The sequence below is a fragment of the Dipodomys spectabilis genome, unplaced genomic scaffold (genome assembly GCF_019054845.1).
Source record: "Dipodomys spectabilis isolate Male_0828 unplaced genomic scaffold, ASM1905484v1 ptg000147l, whole genome shotgun sequence".
Lineage (NCBI taxonomy): Eukaryota > Metazoa > Chordata > Mammalia > Rodentia > Heteromyidae > Dipodomys > Dipodomys spectabilis.
The window spans coordinates 8970770-8994366 of record NW_024870824.1 but is presented as its reverse complement, the minus strand read 5'-3'; the positions used below and the strand labels follow the sequence as shown (position 1 = coordinate 8994366).

General features: G+C 39.7%; 1 protein-coding gene across 4 annotated transcripts; it reads right to left on the bottom strand.

Annotated features, from left to right (window-relative positions):
• Positions 1-424: 424 nt before the first annotated feature.
• Positions 425-21767, bottom strand: Rnf14 (ring finger protein 14). Of its 4 annotated transcripts, XM_042691973.1 has the most exons (10): positions 21637-21767; positions 21108-21222; positions 18779-18940; positions 16817-16978; positions 15627-15778; positions 8494-9021; positions 7025-7253; positions 5185-5357; positions 3164-3294; positions 425-1757 (listed from the first exon to the last, which is right to left on the bottom strand). In XM_042691973.1, the coding sequence occupies exons 4-10, from the start codon at positions 16968-16970 to the stop codon at positions 1700-1702; spliced, it is 1425 nt and encodes a 474-aa protein (XP_042547907.1). In that variant the 5' UTR covers positions 16971-16978; positions 18779-18940; positions 21108-21222; positions 21637-21767; the 3' UTR covers positions 425-1699. The 4 variants fall into 4 exon arrangements, with proteins under 4 accessions (XP_042547907.1, XP_042547906.1, XP_042547909.1 ...); XM_042691972.1 differs by lacking the exon at positions 21108-21222; XM_042691975.1 differs by lacking the exons at positions 21108-21222; positions 21637-21767 and adding an exon at positions 20277-20300.
• Between the last annotated feature and the right edge of the window lie 1830 nt (positions 21768-23597).

The following is a 23597-nucleotide window of genomic DNA, read 5'->3' as shown; positions in this document are numbered from 1 at the left end:
CAAAGTCCTGTTCAAGCACAAATGTCACTCTCCTTAGGTATTTTTTAATTCTTATCAACTTATTACTTAAATTAACTTCAGCTCTTATATAAATATGATCAATGGAAGCCCATGAAACTAAGTTGTTTAAAAAGAATGTGAACCCTAAAATCTAAGCTCAGTCACAAGCCCAGGTAATAATGATACATAATGTGAAAAATGCACCAGACTAGTTAGAACAATATTAATAATGCTCATCTAGCCATTTTTTGAGTAAGTTATATGGCTGGGAATGTAGCTCAGCAAAAAAAAAAAGCACATGCTCATATTGCTTGAGGCCCTGGGTTCAATCCCCAGCTCCCCCAAAAAGTTAGTTTTAAAAATGTTATAGGTTGTCTTGGTGACCGAACAAATAAATAGCAGCAACTCTGTTCTAATCATAAGATGGTTTTTAAAATCACTTTTATTTTTAAGATTAATTATCCTCATTGACAATCCAGAAACACAATCCTTGCTGACAGTTAAAAAGGATTCCTTAATTTTCAATGTTAGGTTGAAAAAAACATGTTCACAAGGTGCAGTTGAATTCTTCTGTCCTCTTTTTCAAAATTATTGACCAAGTGGCTAGCAAGCCACTTGCTAAACCATGAGGAAAAGACAATTTTCCAAAAAGCCAACCAAACCAGAAAACAAGAATCTAGGTATCAAGCTAAAATTATCACCCAAAATACTGTGGTTGCAAGAAACAGTAAGAAGCCAAATTCCCACAAGTCATTAAAGATCTTTAAAAAGCATTCAGAAAGTTAGGACTAGAACTATAGTGCTGTGTACAGGTTCAAACCCAGGTACTGAAAGAACATATAATTTATTCAGCTTGGTTTGGAAATACTAGGCTTTCTCCTGTTTCAGCAGAGGAAATAAAAACGTGCTGCTGTCCTTTCCAACAAGGCAGGTTGGGTAAAGGGAGAAAATGTGGAATGAGGTAACAAAGACATATTTTTAGTCTAAGCTCTATTATTCAGGAAAGTGGGAAAGGGCTAAAATTCTTCTGAGCCAGTTTCATTAATTTCTAGAATTGGCTCACAATCCATGGACTATGTATACCACTCATGGATAATCTAGTGAGCTAGTGTTTGTGATATTAAAAACATTTTTAAAACCATTATAAATATTTGGAAAAGGAGATTGAAATGACACCAGGCCATCCAATCAGTTACAGAGTAGATGGTTTCATCCAAAGAGATCATTACAGAAACTGGGGTTGGAAGGAATGTGAGTAGCATGAATGAGATGGAGCTCTTGGTACAATGTTCTCAAGGCTTATCCACCTTAGTTGTGAGGAGTGAGCCCTAACACAATGTCTCAGATGGATGCTTTTCTGAGACTGCTCTAAGTTTGACCCTTCTCCCTACCTAAGGCTTGGGAAAGAAAATAAATACTTTTTAACTATTCAGAGCTCTGGGCACATTATAATATTTAATATCCTATAGTTTTTCACTTTCTGAACCTTTGGCTTATAATTTTATCAATTTATGTTACATGGAAAAATGTATGAATGTGCCTTAATCAGTAGTATCAATGAAAATATAAACCTTGTTCTTTCTTATCTTCTTCACAGGAGTGAATGTATGGCACCCTAAATATCCTGCAAGGTTATTTTGTATACTTGACAGAAGATTAGGGCAAACCATTCCACTTCCATATCATAAGCAGAAGTGAACTAGTCTTCAATCTCATCTTCCCATACATCTCCATTAACATCTACAGCATGGAATAACCTAGAAGTAAAAAATACAGTATAAATTTATGAATTTGGACAAAACTAAAGATAATCTGCCTTTCTTTCTCTCAAAAAAACACTTTCTGTACTCTTCTGATAATATCTTCATGTATCTTTTAATCATTCCATTGAAGAGGGCTGAAATTTGAGTCCCTCTGAATAAGCTACTTTAAAATATATAAGAACATTCCTTTTAGGATCCAGACAAATTATTTAGAGCCAAGGATAAAAAATATGGAGAATGAGTATTACAAAATTGATACCCAATATATACAATGTATGGAATAAGCCAAGACTGAGGAGTCCGGTATGGGAGAAGAAGCTGAACACTTTCAAGACACTAACTCTATTCCATACTAATCCTTCCATTATCTTCAGTCTTTGTGGCCTCACTGGTAGAATCTCTTGTGGTTGCCAATTTGTCTTTCTTTCCCTATACTACCTAAAATGTATACAATTTCCAACACTGGGAAAAGCTTATTCAAGGGTAGGGATTACTTCTCTAACAGGAGCCTATCAACTGATGGTAAAATTAGAGCACTGTTAAGGAACAGAATATCTACACTGTATCAAGGAATTATTCCACAGATTTTACTTACTAATAACAAAGGGAACACTTTCCTTTGAAGTAAATGATAGAACAAAAAGAGAAAGATAGGCTTCCAATCATCCCTTAAGTATTCTTGTCAAACATGGTCCTCTACATCTAATCAAACTTCATTGAAACCTAACTTCCAGTTGAAAGCAAATAGAAAACAAGCTAAAACACATCACAAAGGAACAGAACTCTAGAAAGCATATCATATGGATTCTTCAAAAAGCCCTATGTTCACCTCAATAAATAAGGTAGCCCCAAATTTTTCTGTATCATGAGACAAGAGACAGAACCAATTATATTGACTGGACTTGGTTAGCTCTTGGCTCAATAAAATGACCTTAAATAGGAATTTTGACAGATAACTGGGAAGTTTTAAATATGATGTTTATTAGATGATAGCATCATGAATTATCATTAATCTTTTTTAAGTATTATCATGGGCTGAGCATATGGCTCAAGGGGTAGAGCATCTGGCTCTCTGTTCACACCTAGTATAACAAAAAGTATTGTCATTATATAGAAGCATTTTTTTTTTTGAAGGAATGGGGAAGAAGGAAGGCCCTGGAGACTGAACCCATCCCTTGCACATGCTAATAAGCACACATACTATAGTGAGTTCTATTAGCCCTTAGTAATATATTCTTATCTCAGGAGACACATATGGAAGTATTAAGGGTTGAAGTATTATCCTAACTCCAATTATCTTCAGGTAGATCAGCCAAAATGTTGGGGGAAAAAAAGACTTTTGTTTACAAATCAGGTATTAAAATGTTGCTGCAGAGTCTAAGAAGTCTATTTATACATACCTGTTGAAACATGGGGAATCAGGATCAGTGAAGTGTTTGTAAGGGTTTGCCCTGGACAGAGAACCCATGCAAATCCAGCAGAAATACTGCATACAGCCAGTACATGTCATCTTGTTACACCCATCTAGTTTCTGATAGGAAAGAGAAAAAAAAGATTTCAAGGATGTGAAAGTAGAAGTGAAACACACAAACCAAAAGATTCAGTATAATAGTCTCAATCTTCTCCCTTATTTTTCTTTGGGCTGGTCCTGGGGCTTGAACTCAGGGCCTACCCACTGTCCCTGAGCTGCTTTGGCTCAAGGCTAGCACTATACCACTTGAGTCATAACTCCACTGTGGCTTTTTTGGTGCTTAATTAGAGATAAGAGTCTCATGGACTTTCCTACCCAAACTGGTTTCCAACTTCAAATCTCAGCCTCCTGAGTAGCCACAGCACTCAGCTTCTCCCTTTCTCATGAAAAATTGAAGCATGCATAAGGCATACTGAAAAGTAATGCTTAATATTTTATATTACTAATAAAAATACAGAAAAAATATGAAATTCCTACAACTAGATACCCAGCAAAATCTTTTCTGATAAATAGTAGATATAACTCAAACACTGATGACTGGAACATGTAGTTTAGCTTAGTACTAAATTTTTTACATAAATCTAAATATTTGGTATCAAGTCTTAGAGCTAAGCCATGTCATCAGTAAATTAAAGTCAGAGCTGAGTGTTGGTGGCTCACACATGTAATCCTAGTTACACAGAATGCTGAGCTCTGAAAACACGTTTAAATCCAGTCAAGTCTGTGAGATTCTTATTTCCAATTAACGAGAAAAAAGAAATGGAGGCGTCGCTGAAGTGCTAAGAGTTAGCCATGAGTGAAAAAGCCAAGCAAGAATGAGAAGCTTTGAGTCCAAGTAAATAAGTAAACATTTTTAAAAAATAAATGAACGTACACAATACTGAGTTAACAGGAATCACCATTAGGTTCAGTTCAGACACAAAGGATCAGAAAGGTAGAATCAAATGCAAAGATACATTCTAATTCTAAAACGTTAAAATTTTGGGAACAAGCAATAGATGTGTCTAATTACTTTCTACAGATCAATGAAAAACATGACTCCACTTCTTGAGTGTATTGGTTAAATAGATGTGCTGTCTTCCAGGATAAATACTTCTAGGAAGTCAGATACACTTTTTGTTAATCACATAGAAGAGTTTAGAGTTGACTGCAGCTTTGGGATGTTCCCCTATATCCTGCTATAGTTTGAATCCTCAGAAAACTCATGTTAAGAATTTAATTCTCCTCATGAGATATTAAAAAGGTTGAAATGTTATCCAACTATGGTTTTTAGAAGTAGGACCTTTGGGATGAGATTAGGATTAGATAGTCATGGTATAGGGGGAGCTATGACTGGATAGTGATGGCTTATTAAGGAGAGAGGGAGAGGGAGGGAGGGAGGGAGAGAGAGGGAAAGGGAGGGAGAGGGACAGGAGAGTGGCAGGGGAAGAGGGGAGGGGAAGAGGGGAGGGGGGGAAAGAGAGGAGGAGGGGAGGGAGAGAGAGAGAGAGCAGACCAAGATCACACTCACTCTCCTGTCTCTCACCATGTAATATTCTGTACTGCCTCAGACCTGCCAGCAAGGCTATTGCCATGGTGACAATACCAAATGGTGCCCTTCAACCTTGGAACATAACATGGCTGAAAGAATTGTTTTTATCCTTGTAAATTAGCCAGTCTATGTCTATTATTGCTTTTTTAGCAATAGAAATAGGCTAAAGAATAATCCTCTCCATTTTGAGGTGGATATAATGTGAAGACAATTGCTTCCATACAAAAGCAGTTTGAAAAAGAAGTTATGTACATTAAAGGTCAATAATAATATTTAGTTGTGAACTTTGCTTATTCCAAGTAGGAAGGTTTAGTAAATATTAAAATACATGTCATAAGACTGACTACTAGATTTCCTAATGTAAAGTAATCACATGCTTTCAAATGTGTTTGCTTCCAAGTGTGTTCCAAAGCATTCACCTCTATGGGAGTCCCACAGCAGGGGCAGCTCTTTGAGTTCTTTTCCAGCCATTCCTTACTTTCCATCTCTTCCAGAGCCTTCTGAATCACCCTCTTACCATACCTCTGTTCTAAAAATCTTTTATTGGCTTCATCTGCTTGCAGGTATTCATTTCGTAAGTCTATTAGTTTCTCTAGAAAGTTGAAATAGAAAAGTAACTTTCATGTAACTTTGCAATGCTAAAAGTCATTAAAATGATCATAATCTTTGTTCAGTGTTATTCTTGGTCTTTAGCAGAACACAGCCTAAAGTCATTTACATAGAGATGCATTTAACACATTTCCAAGGAAATAATTCATCAAAAGTCATTTGATGATGTAATATTTAGTTATTAGAAACTTATAATTATGATACCTATTACCCTGACTCAAACTTCATTACAGAATCCAGAAAAAAAAAAAACACAACTATGTGAAAATTTTACACATGTACAAATGACAAAGGAAGGAAAACAATTCCCCAATTAGTTGCTAATGCCAATAGAAGGTTCTTTCCTTTGATTTCTTAGTGTTGATAATGTTTATGCAACTGGTAGCACAGATAAAAGACCTAGAGGGCCTTTTGATGTATTACAGTGACAAAGAATTTGCCTAGTGTGTAGAAGGCCCTATGTTCAACCCCTGTACCAGACCAGAAAATAAACAGATAGACACAAAAACCTGGACACTGATTTTTCACTAAGTCAAAAATTTGGACACTGATTTTTCACTAAATAACCTTTATTCACCATTGATAATGAACAAATTTTACCAATACAAGGTAACTTTGGATTAGGGTAAAGACTGACTAAACTGTTCAATTCTGCACATAATCAATAATCATATTTATTACCCTCATATTTATTACTATGCTTGTTACACGTGTTAAAAAAGTTCTTCCTGGAAGCTTTTCACCAGGCTTCTAGTGCTCTACCACCTAACTGAAATGGAAAAGGCAACCTTTTATTTCTGAAACACCGCGGGAAGGGAGATTCCAAGGCCTCTCTGGGCTCAATGAGAAAACATTTGATGACTGATCACACATACATGCAGAGGAAATCAGAGGTAAGATTACCAACATTTGTTATCAAGGATCTACATTATTCTGTGTTCACAGGTAGAAATTACCTTACCATTTCTTTTTCTGGAATGCCATCCTGAATGTCTTCATGTTTTTCCTTGCTTCCTTCAAATTTTTGTGGTTTTTTTTTCTTTCTTTCTTTTTTTTTTTTTTTTGTCACTCAATGGGACTTGAACTCAGGGCCTAGACATTGTCCCTGAGCTTTTACCTCTAAAGCTAGTACTCTACCACTTTGAGCCATAGCTCCACTTCTGGTATAGGGGTGGAGATAAGAGTCTCACAGACCTTTCTGTCCAGGTTGGCTTCAAACAGATCCTCAGATCTCAGCCTCCTGTATAGCTAGGATTACAGGCATGAGACACCAATGCCTGGCTTCCTTCAAGTTTTTAAACCATTCTGCTGTGGGGTTTCTCCTGATTTGCCTAAGTAAAAGCCCAAGTCCTCTCTCCCTTCGAATTTCACATCTTGTCCCTGTGCTTGCCTACATTTCCTCCTTAGGCACCTACTACCACCTAATAATCTACATTTACTTTGTTTGACTGTTACCATCATAAAATTAAGTTCCACAGAGCAAAGATTTTGTCTCTACTGGTGACTACAATATCCCCAGAAGCCAGTATAAAAACTAACACAGAAATACCTGTTGAATGAGTACTTCTAAATTTATAAACTGAAGTCATAAGCATTTATAAGGAGGGATAGATAATGGATACCGCTGAAATTCATGTGATTAAAACATACCTGCAGTCACTTTACATGGAGAAACACCATGGTAGGTCAATCTACACAAGGTACAGAAGGCAAAATTGCAGCTGGAGCAGATAGCCATGGTACAGCCAGGCTCCTGCATCACAGGCAGCTGACAACAAGGGCGGGGGCAGTACACCACATCTGCCATCAGGTCCAAGGTAGACTGGAGAAGAAGACGGTCATAACGAGCAAATAACTCTGCTTCCACTAGTTCTTTGACCTGGAGGGAAATATAAAACAGCATAGATTTGAGTTTCCCTAACCATTTCTGATCCTGAAGAGATTCTTAGGAGGAGGATGTAAAATAGATGATCACAGAAATTAAAACCCATCTCATTCAGAATCAAACCAAATTACAATAGTCTGTTATCCTGACAAGTAGTGATTACATGAATCTACACATCTGTCAAATATAAACTGTGTAATTTAAGTGGGTTCAGTGAATTTTACGTTATATCTTAATAAAGTTGACTTTAAAAAAGAAGTAAAGGAGGAGTCCAAAAGTGTAACTCTTCTGAAGAATTTAGTGAATACTAAGAAGTAGAAACATGTTTTGGAGGGAGGGCAAAGAGGGAGGAACAAATGAAGGGTGAGCAAATGCAGTCATTGAATTTTATAACTTGAGGATAGGAATGGGAGGCAGAAAATGAGAGAGAATGAAGAAAAAAGGGTGACACTGATCAAGAAGCATCGCACTCATAATCTGATTTAAGGAATAGTACCCTCTTTGTATAATTACTTAATAAAAACAAGTACACTGTAGTTATAGTAACATCTGTAAATGATTCAGTTAATCATTCCAAAGGCCATCCCTTTCAGGTCCCAACCTCACACCAAGAAAGACGATTTGCCAAGGCTGATGGATTCCTAGCAGACAGAATATACCATCAGGATTAATTATTAATTAATTTTTTTCTTAGCAGTCTAAGACTGCTCAGTCCAAAGCTAGCAAACATTCAGATTTGTTTGAATGGTAGAATAAGACCATAGCATTCTGAATGGATACAGGAAAAACACCTTGGGGACTAGTTCCAGAGCTTTAGATTACCCCATGGATCCCTATCAAGGATGATCTTGAGATCCTGGTGATAGAACACTTGTGTAGCATGTGAGGCCCCAGATTTGAACCCCCAGCACTGCAATCAATCAGCAAATATTTTTAAATTCTTGTGATGATTATGGCAGTGGATGTTTGCAATCCAAGCACTTGAGAATCAGAGACAGGATAATCAGACGTTTAAGGCCAGCTTGTTTCCCAAGCACACGTGTGTGCACTCAAACACACACACACACACACACACACACACACACACACACACACACACACACACACACACACACACACACACACACACACACACACACACACACACACACACACACACACTTCATGAAGTTCCTAAGAAGATGACTCCTTTTGTGAAAGAAAATTGAGAAACTACCATTAGCAGAAGAGTTACCTGACCAGGAGTGGCCACTGAAGGGCACTTTGGTTCTGGGCAGTTGAGGCATTGAACTTGGCCATCTTTGATCTGGATTTCAAAGTAGTCCTTCAGACAGGCTTTGCAATACACATGCCTGCACTCCAGAAAGTACATGCATTCACTACCCAGTTTCTCACAGAAACAGATATTGCACAGGAATAATTTACTATTGAAGCATTTCATCTGCTGAGCTTGATCAAAGTCCAAGATTTCCTGGATAAGACTTGACAATGATTCAACATCCTGAACAGCTCTCTCATCTACAACTTCCTCTTGGTTTACATCAGATCCTGTGGCTCCTCCAAAATCTAGCTCTGTGTTGGAAGAGGCCTGAGCCATCCTTCTCTGTACTTTTTTCTGAGGATCCATCTTGAGTTCAAAAGGAGAAACAATATTCAGATACGCTAGGGTCTCTTCCTTAAGAAACTGCATCCAAGCAAACAGGACCACGCTGCCTCGGTGTTCTTCCCACAGGTTGTCTAAGTGCTTGCAGAGAGCAGAGAGCTAGGAGAAAGCACATAAGGATGCTGTGAGTCTGGAAAGATGACAACACCAACTCCTGATATTCCTTGAGTCTTTTTAAATGCATAAGTTAGGCCATTATACTTCCTTTTTTTGTTGTAGTTATTCCATTGTGGGGCTTGAACTCAGGGCCTGGGCAATGTCCCTGAGCTCCTGCTCAAAGCTAGCACTTTACCACTTTACTACTTTGAGCCACAGCACCACTTCCACTTCCTGACATTTTTTTTACTATGATAACCTATACTACAAAACAGTATCAAAGTTCAATGTTCTTACTAAAGTACTTCTTTTTTTTGTTGTTGTTGTTGGTTGGTGGTGGGGTCTGAACTCTAGGCCTGGACTCTGTCCCTGAGCTCTTCAGCTCAAGGCTAGCGCTCTATCACTTGAGCCACAGTACCACTTCGGACCTTTTCTGTTTATGTGGTGCTGAGGAATCAAACCCATGGCCTTGGGCATGCAAGGCAAGCACTCTACCGCTGAGCCACCTTCCCAGACCTAATTCTTTTCTTTCTTTTTTTTTTTTGCCAGTCCTGATGCTTGAACTCAGGGCAGGGCCTAGGCATTATGCCCTGAGCTTATTTTGCTCAAGGCTAGCATTAGCATTCTACTAACTTGAGCCAAATACCACTTCCAGCATTTTTTCCCCCTCTATGTGGTACTCAGGAATCAAACCTAGGGCTTCATGCATGCTAGGCAAGAACTCTACTACTAAGCCACATTCCCAGCCACCTCTAAAGTACTTCTTAAGGTATTTAGCAACAGCAGCCAGAATAAAACTCAAGCTCAGACACTAGAAGTTCCACAATGACAGGAGAAATGGCAAAACTCCCTAAACTGTTTTAACTAGATTTGCATTGGAGCTGCTTTCAGGGCTTTGTTCTGTATCTTGTTTTAGCATTGTTCTATTTCTCATGTATGAGAAAGACACTTAGTTCTAAAATGAACTATTACTTTTTTTCCTTTCAAAGTCCTAGACCTGCAGATACCGTGGAATAATGGTTAGAAAAAAAATAGTTTAAAATACCATCTAGTGATAGAACTCAGTGGTAGGGTGCTTTCTACCATGCATAAAGCCATGAGTTTGATCCCTAACACTTTGAGAAAAACAAAAGAACACCCAAGAAAGGACAAGTCAGTCTTTTCAATATATGGTACTGTGAAGTTGTACATCCACAAGCAGAAGAATGAAGTTAGACCCCTGTCTTTCACCAGTTACAAAAATAAACTCAGAATGAATTAAAAGACTTTAATGTAACACCTGAAATTATGAAACTACTAGAAGAAAGCACAAGAGAAATGCTTTGAACATTGGAATGGACACAGATTTTTGGACACCATCCCAAAGGCATAGGAAACAGAAGCAAAAATAGACAAATGGTGTTACATCTTACTAAGTCTTCTGCACTGCAGAGTAAACAACCAAGTATAGAAACAATCTACAGAATGGGCAAATTTACAATGTATACATCTGGTAAGGGGTTAAAATTCAGATAATAAGGGACCCAAAACTCAGTAGCAACCCCCACTCCATATAATCTTGACTTTAAAATAAGCAACAAGGGGTTGGAAGTACAATTCAGTGGGAATGCTTGTTTAGCATACAAAAAGCCTTGGGTTCAATCCCCAGTACCCTCTATCCCCCAAAAGGAGCAATAAACCTAAAAGACATTTCTTTTTTTTTTTTTTTAATTTTTTTTTGGGTCCGGTCGTGGGGCCTGAATTCTGGGCCTGGGCGCTGTCCCTCAGCTCTTCAGCTCAAGGCTAGCGCTTTACCACTTGAGCCACAGTGCCACTTCCGGCTTTTTTCTTTTTGCTTATGTGGTGCTGAGGAATCGAACCCAGGGCCTCGAGCATGCAAGGCAAGCGCTCTACCACTGAGCCACCTTCCCAGCCCCTAAAAGACATTTCTCAAAAGAAGACATACAAATAGCTAACAAGGCACATGAGAAAATGCTCAATATTACTCATCAGGGAAATGCTATATCAAAAATACCTCATCCCACTAAGAATGGCTATAATAAAAGTCTAAATGCTGGCAAAGATATGGAGAAAAGAGAACACTTACATGGTGTTGGTAGGAATGTATATATAGGTCAATATATCCACTATGGGAAACACTTCAAAAAGTTAAAAACAAACTGGGTCCCAGTGGCTCACACTTGCAATCTTAGCTACTCAGGAGGCTGAGATCTGAGAATTGTAGTCAAAGCAAGCCTGGGCAGGAAAGTTCATGAGACTCTTATCTCCAATTAACCACCAGAAAACCAGAAGTGGAACTGTGGCTCAAAGTGGTAAAGCTCAGGGAACTGACAGCACCCAGGCCCTGAGTTCAAGCCCCACAACTGACAAAAATGAAAATTAAAAATTAAAAACAGAACCACAATATAACCTAGCTTTTACTCTACTGGGTGTGTGTTTGTGTGTGTGTGTGTGTTCAATCCCGTGTTTATTGTAGCACTATTCATTATTGCCAAGAAGTGAAACAACCTAAATTTCCATCAAAAGATGAAAGAATAATGAGGTACATGCATATGATGCATATTGATAAAAAAAAAATAAACCAGGCACAAAAAGACAAGTATTACATGATCATACTAATATATGTAATATTAAAAAGTTAATCTCAGGGCTGAGGTTGGTGGCATGTTTCTGAAATCCCAGTTATGTAAGAGGCAGAATAGGACGTTCAAGGTTTGAGGCCAGCCCAGACAAAATGTTAGTGAGTCCCTAATCTCATCAGCCAATCTGGTTGTGATAGCATGCTCCTATAATCTCAGCCATTTGAGAGGGAGATGTAGGAGGATCACAGTCTAGGGCCTGTCCCTGGGAATAGCATAAGAACCTATCTAAAAAATAAACTAAAGTGAAAAATGACAAGAGGTATGGCTCAGATGACAGAACACAAAGCCCTGAGTTTAAAACCCAGTACCACCAAAAACCAAGATTAAAAATTTTAAAAATCAAGTGGATACAAGTTGGGAGTAGAATGGTGGTTGCCAAAACCTGGGGAGAGTAGGAGAGAGAACAGAGTAAGAAAAAGTTGGTCAGTACATATTAAGTTACAGTTAGTTAAGAGCAAGAAGTCCTGGTATGTGATTGCAGAGTAGAGTGCCTATAAAAACAATAATGTATTATTAGCTGAGAACCCAGCTCATGTTTTAGCCTGTACTCCTAGTTACTCAGGGGTCTGATAACTGAGGATCACAGTTCAAAGCCAGCCCAAACAGAAAAAAAAATCAGTTAAACACTTCAATCCAGTTAACTAGTTAAAAGCCAGAACTGGAGGCATGGCTCAAGTGGTAGAGTGCCATCCTTGAGTGGAAAAAGCCAAACAAGAGCACAAGGCCCTGAATTCAAGCCCCAGTATTGGTCCCAAACAAATAACAACAAAACAAAACAAAACAAAAACTAATAATGAACTATACATTTCAAAAAGCTTGAAGGCGGGGGGCGGGGGGGGGGGGGGGAGAAGCCAGAAGAAAAGTTTTTGAATGTTTTCACCATAAAAAAAGGTAAAATGGGGCTGGGAAGGTGGCTCAGTGGTAGAGTGCTTGCCTTGCATGCATGAGGCCCTTGGTTCGATTCCTCAGCACTAAATAGAAAAAGCCAGAAGTGGCACTGTGGGCTCAAGTGGTCGAGCACTCGCCTTGAGCTGAAGAGCTGAGGCACAGCGCCTAGGCCGAGTTCAGGTCCACAACCGGCAAAAAAAAAAAAAAAAGTGAAATGTCTGAAGAGTGAGGTATGCTTACCCTAATGGTAAAAAAGCATTTGTTGTCCAGTCCTAAACATTGCGCAGTGTAGACAATGCATACCCTATTTACCTCCAGAAAGATGTAAACATCCAAGTTTTAGAATTAATTTTAACTTTTAGTCTCATCAAAGACTTAACTGAAGGAATCACTAGCTGAATTTAACCTCAAGAGTCTTTGTTATTCAGATTTACAAGCTATTTTTTTAATGTGAATATGGGTTTACATCAGATTACATTACATCTGGGAAGCAGACTGAAATCAACTCTCACATAATTACCAGCCCTCCTGGTTTGGCTGCCACTGAGAAAGTACACTTCTCTAAACTAAACAACCAAAGTTAAATTATTTTGGCTTTTTCTTTTAAAGTGCTCTGTTTCATTTGAAAGACAAACATAAGAGGATTTTCCATTAGAAATGTAAAATATTTGTAAGTAGAGCACAAGAATTATAAGCTGCTTTTCCTTTTAGGTAAATAACCAAAAATAAGCCTGCCAGCTGGCAAATAAATTTTGTAAATTTAAATAGAAGTGAAAACCAACCATATTTTTCTGAAGTCCCTTGCTCTGTGTAGTGCTATTGACTAAGCCCTGCACAGACACTAATTTAGATACTTACTGATTAATAACTCATGCCTTTTCACATTTGCTTAAAGATGCTTATCAACCATACTTTAGAGTATGCTTAAAATCTGAAAAACGTAATAAATACTTAAAGAGAAGTTCTGCTTATTCGTGTAAGCACCAAGTCCGATGATAAAATCCATTCTCTTCCATCCTTACTTCTCTACTCCCTTTCTTCCCCAAAGAGGCAGCAGGGTTCAAGTAAACATGAATGGGCAGTTGGAGAGGAAAACAGCAAAGGTTACTGGGTTTGTATACTGGGGAAGAAAATAGAAAATACTGGAAAATTGAAACTGCTCCTAAATCCTATCTACTTACCCTATTCAGTGAATGACAGGTTCATGTGTCAATTTTACTATCAACAATGAAATATAAAGCCATGAAGTCAGGGTGTAGCATCCAACAAGAATTGGACCAAGGAGGAATATAAGAGACTAATTAAAATGTAGATTATATGTGTAAAAACTTGATATAAAGAGTCTTACTGTAGAGTCTTTAAGTTCTATTTCCTGCATGGGAAGTAGAAAATGTTTTTCTCTTCCATTTCTCCCTACTCTGCCCGTTATACTAGAATAAATCCTTGCTAAAACTTCAAAAAGAAAGAAAAGAGAGAAAGAGAGAAAGAAAGAAAGAAAGAAAAGGAAGGAAGGAAGGAAGGAAAGAAGGAAGGAAGGAAGAAACCTACTGTAAGTTTAGCTGTAAAACATAAAATAATGAATCTTCTCCAACAGCCTACTAAAGACCAGAATTAAGTAGAGATGCTATAAAGTACAACCACATATCCAGTTAATCTGAACCTTTTTTGTGCATGTATGGGTACATACACACATGCATGGGTCATGAGTTTTACAGATAGGAAAGGGTGACACTGATCAAGATGAATTGTATTCATAAACTAACATGCTAAATTTAAACCCCTTTGTACAACTATCTAAAGATAATGAAAATATACATAAATACATTTTTAAAAATCAGTGGTTTCACTGTAAAACACTCTTGATATTCCTGGGCAATGAATTAGTTGCTTTGCATCTGTTGTTTCAGGTGCAGATGATACAAGGTAAAGGAACATTTTTGGTCAGTCATAGGACTTGAACTCTAGGCCTGGGCACTGTCCTTGAGCTCTTCAGTTCAAGGCTAGCGCTCTACCACTTGAGCCACAGTGCCACTTCCAGCCTTTTCTGTTTATGTGGTGCTGAGGAATCGAACCCAGCGCCTCATGCATGAGAGGCAAGCACTCTACCGCTGAGCCACCTTCCCAGTCCTGACCATTCCTTTCTATTCTATAGGTGTTATCCTTTCTTTAGTTTAATATTCTTTAAAACTCACAATCTCAATTTCACAAAATAATTTATCTAAAAGGCAGGGAAATAAAAACTGTACAATCAAGCCAGATCTGCAGCTAATTTCTATACATATTAGTTGTAATCCCAAGACTTGGAAAACTTAGAAGGATCTCAAGTTCAATGCCAGCTTGAGCAATACAGCAAGACCTGTCTCTAAAAAATTACAACTAATTAACACCAGACAACAATTGTTAGTAATGTAGACATTATCATGAAGAAAAGTACTTATTACATTTACACAGGGAATTTGTAACTATCTTAGCTCAATTTTCAGTTCTAATTCCAATTAAATCTTTCACTTACAGAATGGGTAAGACACAAGACAAAATATTGGAAATGAACTTTACAACTTGTGGGGGGAAGGAGTGAGGGTGGGGGAGGGAAGGGATAGTGGGAGAACAACAAGGGGGAGGGTTAACAATGCTCGACAAGAAATGTACTCATTGCCTTACTCATGGAACTGTAACCCCTCTGTACACATCTTTACAATAAAATAAAATTTTAAAAAAAGAATGGGTAAGAAACTAAGAAAAAGAGCAATATCAACATCTAAGGAAAATGAAGACCTGATAGTCTCCATTATGAAACAGATTAAATGGAAAACCAGAAAGAAAAGCAAAGAAACAGACTTGATTAAAAATTACTGCTACTGCAATTCATAGTGATTAAGCATTTCAGTTACTGCCTTTACTGTGTCAAGCATTTTCAGTTCATTAATATTAAGATATATGAAGGCAAAGGGAAAAATTACAAAATCAAAGCCATTTATTCTTCATGCACTAAATTTAAGATCACCAAGTTAGTCTTCAATTACAGGTGATTCTGTAAGCTGCTACAAATGGATAGGAGAAAGTAAGTTTCAGGTCTACCTGAGTTGGTGACAGCCATTTGCCACTAAGTGTGAATGAAGGTGGGGAGGAAGATGGATAATCTGGTGGCAGTTCAAAGTTCAGCACAAGTGGAGGCAGAAAGCAAATGGTGTATTCAAAGCCACTATTCGGGAGACACTCATTTGAATTGCCTGAACCAAAAACAAAAATTAGAAAGGATCAACAATTGAGTGTCTGTTATTGTTGAGCAGTGCTCAAGAAAGACTTAATGCTTTAGGGGAGGGCATAAAAACCCTCCCCCAAAGCATTTTCTACTCCCTAATATTAACTTCGTAGCCACCACCTTAAAAAAAAAAATCTTGTAAGCTCTTGAAAAATCTATCAAGCACCATGAAATGTTTGAGAAGACAGACAACTTATTTTTGTATACACTTCTCAGTACAAGTCCTAACAATGTATTGTTAGGAATACACAATGTTTTGTCTTGTTGTTGGCTTAGAGTAGATGATCAAAGACATAATTTAGAGAAAAAGATGTTTCTTTTTATCAAACAACCATTACTGACTTAGACTAGTATGTTCCAGTACCTATGAATGCCAAATGGATTCATATCATGCAGATATGACACAGCACATAACATGATCAAGGTTTCATCTGAATGGCCAGTTCTTTGCTCAATGCCTCTATAGCAGACACACTTTTTAAACTAGCTTGTTATTATTCTATGGCATGCAAAAATGAATGTGTGAGAAATAGTGTTTGGTGCTTTATAGCTATACAGTATTAACAATTTGAGAACATGTGCATTGAAGTCTTAATTATATAAAAAGAAGTTTTGTTTCTCTGAAGCAAAAGGTCAGAGTAATAACATATACCATCTGTTTATGGTAGCTGAAATGATTTTGTATTACACTGTATATTCATTTCATTTTCTCTTTGGTTTCTTTTTTTTAACTACTAATGACCCATGCCAATAAACTGCTAATTAGAAGAGTAGCTGCATGAAATATCTAAGATAATATCCTAATTTTGTGGGCAAAAGTCAGAATCAAATTGCCAATTGTTTACTTTGATTCTAACATTCTTTTAAAACTTGCACTAACTTTGCAATACTATCCTGTAATACTATTATCTATAAATGCAAAATGACCAAGAGTTTAGAGTACACTAGAAAACTGGGAATAGTTTTCTCTTAGAAAAATCTCTGTAAGAGAATACTGTTAACTAACCGCTCACAAATATCTTGAAATTCTGTGGCAAATCCAAATAGATCCTGGTTTCTCCACCTTGGACAGACTCTGCTTTTCTGAATTCATCTCCATCATAAATGCTTGCCAGAGCCAGCAATTCATCCTCCTGAGCTTCTCGATCTTCTGACGACATTTAACTTTCTAAGAAATTGAAGACAATAATTCAAATCAGTTAAGAATACAAAGGGCAGATTTGTGGGAAGTTTAATGGTACTGCTGCAAGGTACTAGTCAATACTGTCACTTCTTTGCTATACTATACTAAAAATGACAGTTCTATCTAGCATACTGTTAGCTTTGGATTAAGACATCTTCACAATTAAAAATCTTTTTTTGAGACACTGTCTCATCTATAGCCCAGGATGATCTAGAACTTACTTATAGAGTAGGCTGGCCTCCAACTCACAATCCTCTTGCCTAAGCCAACCAAGTGTTGGGATTACATGCACAAATCACATTCTAAAGGATGCTACAGGCACAGATGTTATATGTAAGAAAGTTAGATAAAGTGTAAGCAGTAATTTTAAATGTCATCAGATATAAGATGTTATCAACTTTAAGATGATCATTTTCAATAGCACTAAGAATAAAAACATGGCTGAGCACTAGTGGCTCATGCCTGTAATCCTAGCTACCCAGGAGGCTGAGATGTGAGAACTGTAGTTTGAAGCCAGCCTGGGTGGGAAAGTCCATGAAACTGTTATCACCAATTAATCACCAAAAAGCTCAGAGTAAAGCTGAGGCTCAAGTGGTAGAGTGCTAGCTTTGAACAGTAAAGCTCAGGGACAGCATCAGGACCTGAGTTCAAGCCCCAGGACAAGCAAAACAAAAGTGGGGGGTCAAAAAAAGAAAAGAATGAAAACATGATATAATAAAAATATAAATGCTTTTGTAAATGCAGTGACTGAAAAAAATACAATTTCATCATTTAAAGAGATAACATATACATGAAAATCTATGAAACCTACCTTAATAAAACAAAAATATAGTTTAGCATGGTAGCACATGCCTGTAACCCCAGAACTTGTAGTGCTTCCCTAAAATAGATGAAGGCATGGGTTCCATTCCTTAGTACCACATAAAGTGAAAAAACCACAAGTGTTACTGTGGTTCAAGTGTAGAATGCAAGCCTTGAGCAAAAAGAAGCTCAGAACAGTGCCCAGGCCCTGAGTTCAAGCCCAGGCCAAAAAAAGGATAGAAAGTTCAAGGCCATCCTGTGATACAGAACTAGACTCTGTATTTAAATTTTTTTTAATCACTCTGTTTATTAAAATGTTGAGACGGTAACTACAGTCGTTCCTCACAATTTCAACTTTAAAGACTTGAAATGCACAGCTAGGTGTGCCTATAATCCTAGCTATTCAGCAAGATTGGAGAACTGAGGTTTGGAGTTAGCTGGGGCAGACAAATCTGAGCTGTATCCCCATTAACTAGCAAAAAGCCAAAAGTAGAGGCATGGCTCAAGTGGTAGAGCCAGTAGAAAGGGAGAGTTGAAGGCCTAGAGTCCAAATGTACAAAATTCAAAGTTTAGGGTATAGTTTTTCACATTATATAATTTAAACAAATCCATTTAAGATGATTCCACATTCAAGGATGTGAGGGTGATCTGGCTGCGACATCTGTCACCTCATTGATCACCAGGGTTGATTCAGCTGCTCTGGCTGGCTAGGTGGGTGTCCCTTTCCTCCCTTACCACTCCACGTGCATCCCTCCAGCAGCTGCACTACCGATCAAAGAGGACAACCATCCCTGATAGAAGAGGACCAGTCTTCAGTCAAGGGTATACGAGTAGCTCCACTCCCCTACTAAAACCTCCAGACAAGCTCTCAAAAAAGATGATTCCACATTCAGAAAATATATTTTCCCCAGCACAAGTAAATGTCCCATTTTATGCTGCATGCCTGAGACACAGTAACATGTTCTATTTAAGGTCAGTTAGTACCTGTTAATAACAACCAGAAGAAAAAGGTATCAACACTGAAGTTCCCTTTGCAATTTGTACAAATCCCATTTATTCTCCAGCCTGTGGAGCTGAGACTGCTGAAGCTGGAGAAGAGGCCAAGATATGAGACTCATATTAGATACACTATGGAAATCCCACCATCTGCAGAGAAAAAACATGAAAAGTGGTGTTAGGACTCTCTCCAAATGTAAATTCTGAATTGCCATTCTACCACACCCTAACATATGGCTAATCTTAATCTACAGCTACATATGTCTCCCCTAAGACAGTCTGAGTCATGATTCAGAGTCATAGCTCTAGGTCAGAGACAGGCATGTTCCCAGCCATGATGGAGGCCTTCTTATCTGACAGTCTGCAGCCCTAGAACAGAGGAGCACCAAGGTCACAGGGAGGGCAGGACACCACACCCCAAAACAAACATCTCAGTTTTCCTCTTTTCCTCTTCTGTTTCTTTTTTTTGGGGGGGGGGGGCAGTCATGGGGCCTGAACTCTGGGCCTGGGCGCTGTCCCTCAGCAATTCAGCTCAAGGCTAGCCCTCTACCACTTGAGCCACAGCGCCACTTCCGGCTTTTTTTCTTTTTGCTTATGTGGTGCTGAGGAATCGAACCCAGGGCCTCAGGCATGCAAGGCAAGCACTCTATCACTGAGCCACCTTCCCAGCCCTCCTCTTCTGTTTCTTTTACACCTTCATTTCCTACTTCCCTCCAGTTCTTACTTTTGTTCATAAATTAACCTAACCTGAGACACTCAAGGTTAGGTTAACTTTGATGACCGAATATTTTAAAGCAAAACAAACTTTTAAGTTTGATTCTAAAAGCTTTAGAGCCAGATTTCTACATTGGCATTTATGAGAAGGGGAAATATGGAGGGTTGTGGAGTAATTATATACAAAACTATTGTATTCAATCATAAACTGCAAACTAGATTCTCACATTTGTGATTCTTAAGCTAATAATAAGTAAATATGCAAAATCAATGCATATTTATTGAGTACCTACTGTGTACTGTAGTAGGTCCTTTCCCATTTACCTTCCTGAATTTTCAATCATTTTAACAAGTGGTAGTAGGTAGTGATAAAAGGATTAAGTTTTGCTGGGCAGTGGTGAGTCACACCTGTAATCATAGCTACTCAGGAGGCTGAGATGTGATTTTTTTTTTTTTTTGTCGGTCATGGGACTTGAACTCTGGGCTTGGGCCCTCTCCCTGCTCTCTTCAGCTACCTCTTTTTTTTTTTTTTCTTTTTTTTTTTCAGCTACCTCTTGAGCCACAGCACCACTTCCAGTTTTCTAGTGGTTAATAGGAGATAAGAGTGTCTCGGATTTTTCTGCCCAGGTGGCTTTGAACTGTGACCCTCAGATCTCAGCCTCCTCAGTAGCCAGGATTACAGGCGAGAGCCACTGGTGCCTGGCTAGGAGGCTAAGATTTGAGAATGGAGGTTCAAAGCCAGCTGGGACAGGAAAGTCTGTGAGACTCTTACCTCAATTAACCACCAAAAATAGCAGAATGGAGCTGTGGCCCAAGTGGTAGAGTACAAGTCTTGAGCAAAAAAGCCCAGGAACAGGATGCAGGCCTTGAGTTCAAACAGGTACAAACACAATTAATTTTCTGTGTTAAAACATTTGCAGACAGTATGAGAGTTAATGGCTTTAAGTTAGCTATCTCCAACTTGTCTGAATATTGGATCTCCCAAGGAGCTACTTTTTTAAGATCCTAATTCCTACCTCACATCCCAAGCAATTGTTTTTCAAGTTCTCCAGATCATTTTACTCTGTATCCAATATCTATACCAATCAATGTCTCCCTTGAACAGCTCTTCAAAACGATCTGGCTTCTGAAGCTGCCAGTGAGTTTAGTTTCCAGGTTGCACTTAGCTAGTATCTAGGTCCTTCTGATTCTACCCGCTCAACAGCCTTCTAAATCCATTCCACAGACCCTACTCCAGACAACACTTTCCTATTAGACATCATGTCATTAAATTCCAGCCCAATTTTCCTAGTACACTTGCCATCTTGAATTGGGTTATGAAATTTGCACTTTCTATCCTGCTAGCCTACAAGTTTCTCAAGGGTGAGGGACTAATGAGTCTTTTTCCATCTGCTTACTGTTCTCAGCATCTGGCTGCACCTTGCCTTTGACACCTGGAAATATTGTAACTGAGCCGGGGTGAAATGCAGTGCGCTGGAATACGCTGGAAGGAGGGGCCAGGCAGGTGCACAGTGTTCAGTAACCAGTCGCTATATAGGATCAGAAGCCGGACGTTGGGTAGGTTGTCACAGTAACAGTAAGAACAGTAACAATTAGCTCTTACCCAGGGTCAGACATGGTGCTAAGCCCTTTCCATGCACGAGACGAGGCTAAACATGCATTTACCACGCCCGGTTTCTTCATCCGTGCCACGGGAACAAGAATACAGCCTGACATTACTACAGAAGACGTTCAAATGTAATCTTAGCAGCTGCACACCGGAAGCCGCGCCTGCAGCGGGGGAAGGCCCTCCCGGCCGGGAAGAGCCTGCTCCCGCTGCCCCGCCACCCCGGCGTGGACTCCACCCTGGACTCCCCGCACGCCAGGGCGGTCGGCCTGGCCCGGGGCCGCACGGCGTGCGGCTCACCGCACCCCGCGCGGGCCCAAGTCCCGCTACCCGCCCGGCGCCGGCACCGTGGGCGCCCAGCGGGGCCTGGACCGCCCTCTTTCCCCGGCGCGCCGGGAGGAACCGGGCCGGGCTGCCGGCTCCGGGGTGGGGGGGGAACCGAGGGTCCACGGACGGACCAGGCTCGGTCCGGCCGACCCTCTCGGCCTCGCGCGCCCGCAGCGCTATAACGCTGCCCCCACTGTACCTTCCGGCCGTCCCGCCGGGCTGGGTCCTAAAGTTCCGCTCTCTGCGTCTGTCCGGAGCCCCGCACCAACACTAGCCCGCCAGGCCCAGAGACTCCAGGCTGAAATCCGTGCGCCGCCTCTTCCGTTCCAACAGCTGTCAGCTGAGAGGGGCGGATGCTGAGGGGCCGCCCCTGGGGCTGGGTAGCGCTATGCGCAGCCGCAGTGGCCATCATCTGGTCTCCATGCGCCCTCTGCAGGCCATAGGTGGAACCGTATGTGCGGCTCACCCTCACCGCTGCGAGGCGATGTACCCTTCTAGAGAATTTGATGCAAATGCAGGCTCTGGAGCACCGTGCCCAGGAGAATATCTGGAGTCCCAAGCTTGGGGGAAGCACAACGGATGCGTGCAGTGGTACACGTCTGTCATCCCGTTGACAAAGGGAAACACAAAAAGAAGGACGGCAGCCCCTGCTGGCCCCAAGCATATAACAAGACACTATCTCAAAAAATAACCCACATAAGGGGCTGGCAGAGTTCACCGAAGGAAGGAAGGATGGAGGGAACGAGGGGAGGGAACGAAGGGAGAGAGGGAGGGAGGAAGGGAGGGTTGCATATCTATGTTTATGCCAAACAATAGAATCAACTGAAGTGTCCAGCAACAAATGAATGGATAAAGAGAATGTGATATATGTGTATTCTATAATATATTTTATTATATATTTCATTGTATTACACAATATACACATTCCAATTGTGTAGATGGAAAGATGGATATAATGAAATACAACCATAATGAAAAGTGGAATCATGGCATTTGCAGGAAAATGGATGCAGTTAGAGGACATCGTATTGAGTGGAAAAGCCAAGATCAAAAAACAAAATACTGGGGCTGGGAAGGTGGCTCAGTGGTAGAGCGCTTGCCTTGCATGCCTGAAGCCCTGGGTTCGATTCCTCAGCACCATATAAGCAAAAAGAAAAAAGCCGGAAGTGGCGTTGTACCTCAAGTGATAGAGTGCTAGCCTTGAGCTGAAGAGCTGAGGGACAGCGCCCAGGCCCAGAGTTCAGGCCCCACGACCGGACCCAAAAAAAAAAAAATATATTGTATGTTTTCATTCATAAGTGGAAGCTAGACCTAAAAGATATACATACTAGTGGACATGTACATAGGTGTATAAATACATACATATATACTTATTTATATGGTTAAACATAGAACATGAATTAAACTAAGAGACTATTTAGGAGAAAGGAGGGGTATGTACGAGGGCAGCATAGAAAAACTCAAGCCAGGCACCAGTGGCTCCCACCTGTAATCCTAGTTACTCAGGAGGCTGAGCTCTGAGAATCGAGGTTCAAAGCCATCCCAGGCAGGAAAGTCTGATCTCCAATTAATCACCACAAAACTGGAAGTGGTGTTTTGGCTCAAAGTGGTAGAATGCTAGTCTTGAATGAAAAAGCTCAGGGACAGTTCCCAGGCCCTGAGTTCAAGCCCCATGACTGACAAAAACAAACAAACAAATAAAAAACAACTAAATGAAAACTGTTGACCATAGAGAGATGGAAGATTGGGGAAAGAGAGTCTTCTATTGGTAGGTAGGTACTAGGGGGAGGGGGCTGGTCTGGTAGAAAGAATAAAGAAGGTTGAACACTATTGAAACAAATTATTTACAACTGTGAAAATAGAATAACAAAACATGTTGGGGATGTTTTAAGGGGTGATGGGGAAAAGTAGAGTGATAGAGATAGTGAGTGACTGAAATACAGTATAAACTGGATTGGGAGTGTAGCTCAGTGGAAGAGTGCTTGCTTGCTGAGCACTTGAGGTCCTGAGTTTAGTCCCCAGCACCACAAAAAAAAAAGAAAGAAAAAAAAGAAATATAGTGTAAATATGTGGATATGTAACAACCAAACTATCCTCTGTATAACTAACATAAGCTTTAAAGCTGGGTGCCAGTGGCTCACGCCTGTAATCCTAGCTACT

Bases quoted from the DNA above. Each gene is read 5' to 3' on its own strand.
- Rnf14 (XM_042691973.1), bottom strand. From the start codon at position 16,970: ATGTCGTCAGAAGATCGAGAAGCTCAGGAGGATGAATTGCTGGCTCTG. The intron at 15,779-16,816 runs GTTAGTTAACAG...TTTTTGGTTCAG, and splicing joins TTTCAAGATATTTGTGAGCG to GCAATTCAAATGAGTGTCTC. The intron at 9,022-15,626 runs GTAGACCTGAAA...GCTTTCTCCTAG, and splicing joins AATGGCTGTCACCAACTCAG to CTCTCTGCTCTCTGCAAGCA.